The sequence below is a fragment of the Neopelma chrysocephalum genome, unplaced genomic scaffold, assembly GCF_003984885.1.
Source record: "Neopelma chrysocephalum unplaced genomic scaffold, ASM398488v2 Primary Assembly neopelma1_80b, whole genome shotgun sequence".
Classification (NCBI taxonomy): domain Eukaryota; kingdom Metazoa; phylum Chordata; class Aves; order Passeriformes; family Pipridae; genus Neopelma; species Neopelma chrysocephalum.
Window position 1 is genome coordinate 11,585,121 of NW_020897742.1, and position 7,493 is coordinate 11,592,613.

Here is a 7,493-nt window from a genome sequence, read left to right on the forward strand (position 1 = left end):
AAGAGCAGTTTGAATCTTAAATAATCAGACAGTTCTGCTGAGGTAAAGTTTCAAGTAATATGAAAGAAAACACTGCAGGCTTAGTGAATTTGTAATGGCAAAGCCTTTCCTGTCTGACTTAAATAATCCTAACTTGGCTGGGTGCTCACTTCTGTTTTAAGGCAATGCTTTCAGGTGGGGAAAAGGTAGGAGTGAAAGAGGACAGAAAGATATTGGTGAAAAATAGCAAAGTAGAAAAACTTTTAAGACTGGGATTTCAAACATGCTGTTCAGGTTTTTTGAGGAAGTGTCTGCTGCCCTTCACTTTCAAAGAAAGGGGCTAATTTTTCCCTAGAGGAATAATTGACTGCAGCTTTTGATTAAACAGATAATTTAAGTTCAACAAAGCAGTTGCCTTTTTGCCTTTTTATTACACTTATCAAAAAATAATGGATAAGGAAGATGATACTTTTTCAAGAGCTCCAACTAAGGTTCTGGTTTTGCTAGGAGGAGAGAATTTTTCCCTGAATTTTTTTTTCCCTGAATTGGGGGTGAAGTATGGAAAGAGAACTTACTTTTTTTTTCTCCTTCATTTTGCAGGATACAGGACATCCCTGCACAGCCAGTGATCCAAACACCTGTCTCATGCCAGTATCTCCTCAGCATTTCATTGATCTATTCAAATTTTGAGGTGTTCAGTAGCTGTTCTCCTGTGTTCGTGGCCATTTTTGTGAAGAGTCAGGCAGGATATGTTATGCTTTTTGTGCAATATATTTAAGTGTAATGTTTTATTGTAGTTAAAAAAAATGTATGGGGAGATTATCAGACAGGTTTATTTGGTGTATTGCTTTTGTGCAGAAAAGACAGGTGGAGAAGGAGATGCATTAAGAAAATTTCTTTGTCAGGAAATCTGCAGTGGACTTTTTTTTAAGTCCAAGAAAGACCACTTAAATCTCAACTTTAAATCCATGCTTTTGACGCCTTAATAGTTGGTTAAAATTATGTGGGGGAGTTTTGAAAATTTCATGGAAGAATTAAACTACTCTTGCAGGGACCAAAGGAGGGGTGTTTTTGTTAATCCTTCTTTCTTTAAGCCACAGTTTTCAAAACACCTCCATATAATTTGCACTATTATAAAGAATAGGCCAATATTCTCTTAGACTCTTACTACATCGTTACCAGGGTGACATTAATCATTGTGAGGTAGTGAATATAATATAACTGTGGTTATATCTGCTGTTGAACCTATATGAATGAAGGAAATCAACCAATCTTTGTACATACATTATGCAAATATATTTATTTTTCTTAAGGACTTTATTAAACATATATAACCTATCTCAGCACATCCCACAGAACTCGACACCAATCTGGGGCTACTGGAAATCTCATTTTTCTGATGGTAGCTACAGCCTTCATTTATACTGTTTGGAATGTCTACAAATGCAACCGCATTAACTCATCTTCTAAGAAGAAGACATTTTTGAAATTTAAGGAGAATGGAGTTGCTTGTTTCTAGACTGGTACAGTGGCAGAAGCCTATGCTACCAACCGAGGTTCTAACCTCGGGTGTTTGAAGCTGTGGGGAACACTGAAGGTCATTTTGAGCTGAAGCACCTTCTGCCAAGTTAATCAGATGATAAATTCTCAAGGAAGTTATTTTCATCTATCCTGTAGAACAAACTGAATTGCTTGGCTTAGGCAGGTAAAGGAAAAATTAGGGAAGTTTTGGGTTTGTCAGTGAAATTTAAAAATATGTAATGTACAGAAAAAATAAATTATGTACCATATTCTGCACTTGCCTGTTCTGAATCTAGTTTTGTACAGTGTAATAAATCATGGTTTTATCTGTTATTTCTAGAAGTCTCCAGTGCACAGAGATGAATCAATTCGTATTTTGCAAGATCTTTCTATAACCTGTTCTCTGTAGTAATTGGTCATGGAATGAGAAGCTTACAACCAGTCCAAGTGACACTGCTTTTCAGTAACTGGTTGTATTAGCACTTTTTTTTAATAGGATAGTTGGGCTGTTAATAGGCTGCACAAGAAGAGGAGAATATTTATTTCCTCAAAATATAGTTTAACTTGAATCTTGGTAATATACCAACCTTATCCATTGAATTTGCTGATAGGTGGATTTTTAAATACAGGGTTTTGTGGATTTCTTTTCTTTCTTTCAATTCAGGTGTTGGCCATGGCTATGGTAGTGATCAGGTACGGAGCCAAGGACATCCATTCTTATTCCTCTTCATTAAGAACATTGCTGCAAGCCCTGCTTTCCTAGCCCAAGCACTGCTGTAGCCACTGGATTTGTTAAGGAACCAGCAGCACTTCTTTAACAACAATTTGCACCCTATTTATTTAACTCATGTAAGAGTTGCTGATGTGCTTTCCCATGTATGTGACCTGGGTAACCTTGACAGAGGTTGCTGATTGCTGACATCCATTAATCACTCCCTTACCATGGTTACAGTTTGGCTACTCTTCATGAAACTGCGTCTAAATACATGGATGCTACCTGCTTTCTCTGAGAGCTTGAAAGAAAGATTTTAAGCATTTGATTTAATACTGCTGTGAGCTCTTCCCCCATCGTGCTGACTGAAGGTCTCTGATCAGGGACTGTGTGGAACCATCTCCTGCAGACAGAATGCAAGCTTGTAAGGGACCCACTCTTACTTGGGAGCTGCCCATCACTGAAGAGACAAATGTGACTACTGGGGAAAGGTATTAAGAGAGCTATAAGAGACCTCCCTTAGCCACTGAATTGAGGAGGGAGAGAAATTACTTAAAATGGCTTGTAAGAACTTAAAGATAAGTTTGGAAAAATCAGTATCTGTAATAATTAATTTTCAGTTCTCTTAGAAATGTCAAGTGACAGCACTTTCTCTTTCCCCACTTGCTGTCTTGCACTACCTTCTGTAGCAAAAAGCCTTTGACAGGCTGAACGTTTTGTTCAGAGACATGTTCCTGTGCAGGCCATTCAGCATAACCAGGCCATCCCACAGGTCTGAGGTGGCAGTAGACAAGATGACAACAGCCAGGATTCTGCCTTGGATTGTTCATTCTACATTCACAGGTTGGTTGAGGGTAGAAGGGACCCTGTTAAGCAGGGCTTAACAAGCTGATTGTCCAGGACTTTGTCCAGAACTTTGTCCAGAACCATGGCCAGATGGCTTTTGAGTATCTCCAAGGAAGGAGGCTCTACAGCCTCTTTGGGCAGCCCGTGCCAGTGCGTGGTTATCCTCACAGTAACAAAGTGTTTCCTGATGTTCAGATGGCACCTCCTGTGTTGCAACTTGTGCCCCTTGCCTCTGGTCCTTTCAGTGGTTTCCCGTGACAAGAACTTGGCTGCCTTCTCCTCCCACCCTCCCTTCAGGTATTTATAGACATTGATGAGGTCCCCCTGAGCCTTCTCTTCTCCAGACTGAACAGTTCCAGCTCTCTCAGCTTTTCCTCACAGAACAGATGCTCCAGTCCCTTCATGCTCTGTCTGACCCTTCACTTGACTACCTTCAGCAGGTCCATGCAGCCCATTAACCTTATCTGTGTTGCAGCCCATTAACCTTAATTGTGTCAAGGGCACACTTCTTGGCTCATGTTCAGCTTGGTGCCCACCAGGATGCCCAAGTCCAAAACCCAGTAGCCTTTTAAACCTTTCTTTCAGGTTAACAAAAAAAAAGGGGGGGAGGGGAACAGAAGAGATGTGCATACATGCTCTGAGAAGCATTTCAGTGCAGGGCTATTAATTATTTTTTATATCTTAAAGATCTTGAGTGCAGAATCACACTGTCATGAGCAGTGTTACAAGCTTTTAACACTCAGCAAAACTGAGCTTTGGGAATAGTTGCACTAGCTAGTTAAATATTTAGTGAATGCATTTCTTAGACTAGGCAAATACTAGAGCTTGATTAAGAGCGACTACACGATGTAAAGTCATTGGCTGCATAAGAAGATAGCTTTTAATTGTGTCACCTACCAAAAAAGCTAAGGCAGTGATCATGATCAATATGGTTTGTGTTGTCTTATTTGGTTTTGGTTGGGGTTTATTTTATATCTCAAAGGGGAGAGGATTTCACCTTTAGGATAACAATCACGTTAATACTTCACCTGAAGTAAAGAATATATTTTGACAGCCTGAATTCATCTCAGTTTCCTTTACACCAGTACTTACTCATGTAACCTAAAGTGTTGTAACCCAGGAGAAAGTAATTCCTTAAAGTAAAACATCTGCTCTCTGGCCTCCTGGGTGCTGACTGTCCCATGCACAGAAAGGCAGGTCCTGTCCCCTAAAGCAGAAAAAGTGCCTTGAAATGTGTACTAAATCTCAACAGCACGTTTCTTTTGCTCCCCAGCTTCTGTCCCTAGACCTGGAACTGTTTACAGACAGATTTTGCAGTGGCAATGGTAAGAAATCATGTTCTAACTGTGGCCCCTGCATGATCACATCACAGATTCAGGTGATCTGGGTTTTATTGAATTCTAGTCCTGAAAAAACAATACTGATTCAAAGGCAATCAGGATGTTCTCTGCCACAGTGCAAAATGAGCTTGAAATTACAATTTTGAAAAACAGGATCTTCTTTCCCCCTCCCCAACATGTGCCCCAGTTACTGCCTCCTGTCTCTGAGAGACTCCTTGCTTGTTTTGTTACATTCTCTCCCAACAGTTTTATTCACCTTTTTCTGGGAGAAGACATTCTGCCAGTGTCCAAAGGCACTGAGTGAGCCTTTCTCTTTGGATGTCAGACAGGATCGAGGCAGAGTAGCAGAGGAGCTGGACCTTCCTCTTTTCCTTCCCCTGCTCCCCATCCCTGGGTAATGCATAAACTTGATTTTGGAGAAGGAAGAAGTTGAACTTCAAGAAAACATTTAGCTCAAACCAAAACATATCCACTAGGAATAGGATTGAAAGACTAGTGACATTTTTGTGGTCTAGAAGGCAGAAGCAATGAGGGCTAGCAGAAACGAGAGGGTAGAATAGGGAACAGTAGCACAAAATTTTGGATCTCCTGATGTACAAATTAGCATATTTACAGATCAATCATTGGCAAAGAAGTTAGAGGAAGGCCAGATGCTTAATATCCAGCTAAGGTTGCTTGAATTGGCATAGAGCTAGAGAGATACCAGCATTAAATAAATCAAACAATATCAAATGTTTGGATACAGTTGCTAAATTACAGTTCAGAACATAGAAGCATTAGCTAATTATGCTATTCATTTGTACTGTTTCTATGCTTTCAGCTGCAAGGCTCAGTTCCAACCCCTTCAAAGACATTGGAACGTAATTCCTATGAAGTTCAGTAGGATAAGGGTTACCTTTAATTCTTAAAATGTCTGTATGGAAGGACATAATAGATAAGTGGATTCAGAACATGAGAGGTGAGAGAAAAGCTTGGTGTCTTTTCTTTCAATTCCCATGGGCTGTTCTCTGTTCCACACACAGATCTCTCCCTCTGCCTGTCAGACATGCTGGTAATGCTTATCTTCTGCAGGTTTATGTGTTCATTCTTCTACAAATATGAATAAAACATGTTCAGCTTTGTATTTGTTGCACTTTACAGTTATTGCACCTTCAGCTGAAAGTTCTAATAATTTTCAAGGCACACACAAACAGCTGCCACTTAGTTCTACATTTACTTATTTAATTTTTATATGCTCTTTCCATTTGAATGCTGTTTTTCTATAGTATTTATAGCAGACCAATAATGGAAGAATAATTTATTTGCTGAAGTCAGTTGTCATCCCCACACAATGCTTAGATTATAGAACAAAGTTCTGCATGGTGGGAGCACCTCTTCACAATGTTTTGGTCCCTGTTATTCTTCAGACATAGCAGTTATTTTTAGCTTTTTTCCTACTGTTGACTTTTAAAGCTGTAAACCTGTACTCGCCTTCTTAACTCGATGGTATCCCTTTAGAACTTGGTGAATTTATAAAAGCAATACTTTTCATTACATTTTCATGACCATAATGCAGCAGCTCCTGCAGTAGCATTTCCCAGTCTGTACCTCTGAACCCCATCTCAGGTAGACCAAATACATTCATCCACTAAAAGGGGAAAAAAGTATCCTGATACTAAAGTGGAATCATCAGGGATCTCAGAGAAGAAAGAGAAGGATGGAGAAAGGTCTTAAGAGATCTCAGAAATCTGGTAAAAGAGCAGAGAATGGGAGGAGGCTGAAAGTACAGTATTTGAAGAATCAGGATACTGGATGGAGCTGCTCAGTTCAACTAAAACTTCAATAAATAAACCACACCACCACTTAAGTTCCTGCTGCAAGCTGGCCATAAGTCTTCTGTTTATCCTATATTTAAGGGTACAGTCTTCTACCACCTGCACTCACTTTCTATATTTTTGGTCAATTAAGCTAAATTTACAGGCATAGTAGTATGACATAGATCTGGAGAAGTGTTTGCTGCAAGTTAGAGCACTGATGTTACAAGCATCCAGAACTTTCTTTTTGTACCTGTGCACACAGAACATTCTTTTCAATTGCTCATCACAGCCAAAAATCCTGGTCTTGAATAGGATAACGAGGAAAAAACACCAGGAAAGAGGACTGTCTGTGTGTTAGTTCTGATTCTCCAACACTAAACCCCTGGCTTATTAGTAAATATTGATACTAACACCCCTAGGAACATTGTCAGATATTCTGGACTTCTCTTTATAGTGTTCTTCATGCCTTAATGCTCCTTTACGTGTCTTGAAAACCTTCCCCCTGTCCCCAGTGCAGCCAGTTCTCATGGCACAGGTCAGGAGCTCAGACTTTCCACCCTGTCTTCAGCTGCCAACAGGCCCATCCACCTTGGCTACAACAGTTTGGTCAACTCACACTTGCTCTCCTGCAGGGCACAGCAGGACAGCCATGCTCTGCAGACAGGTTGATACTCTTCAGGAGACACATGACTTTATAAAATGGAAAAAAAAAAGAGCAAGTATATATTTCACTAAGTCTCTAATTTTCAAAATAACTCTAAAGTGCAGCATTACTCTTTCTGTAGTAGGACTTCTGGGAATCTTGTGCTCCATCCTATCAAACAATGGTTTACTTCCTAATGGGAAATGATGCTTGACTTGTTTTCCTTTGTTTTTCCTATCAAATGTTGGTTGCCAAGTTTCTGTCCAAATGTTCAAAAGATAAACTGTTTACAGGCACTAACTGAGGCAAGTCAGCCTAAAAGGGGGGTGTCGGTCATGCAAGAAATAGCAGAGAGTAAGTCTTCATGTAATCAGGATGTCCTTGCATGTGTGATTCCCCCCCCCCAAAAAAAAAAAGCTAATATGGGACAAGTACAAAAATAAAATGAATCAAAGAATAATTAATATTAATCATCTTGCACATTAGAAAACTTTGACAGAAAAAAATAATATGCCAAGTGCAGTACTTGGTCTCATGATACATTGGTCTCCCTTTCTCCAGCACAAACACATTCACCAGTGTCTCCTCTGTCCCTCAAATACCAGAAGCATTTAGCAGTGTGACCTTGTGGAGAATCCATGACTCCTGGACAAAGA

General features: G+C 39.8%; 1 protein-coding gene across 2 annotated transcripts in view; it reads left to right on the forward strand.

Moving 5' to 3' along the window:
• FBXO25 (F-box protein 25) overlaps nucleotides 1-7,282 on the forward strand; it is a 35,998-nt gene extending 28,716 nt beyond the window's left edge. For both annotated transcript variants that reach the window (XM_027690225.1, XM_027690226.1), the window contains one exon: nucleotides 580-7,282. In XM_027690225.1, the coding sequence (XP_027546026.1) occupies nucleotides 580-669 (90 nt within the window). In that variant the 3' untranslated portion in view covers nucleotides 670-7,282. The remainder of the gene's footprint in view (nucleotides 1-579) is intronic.
• Nucleotides 7,283-7,493: the final 211 nt, after the last annotated feature.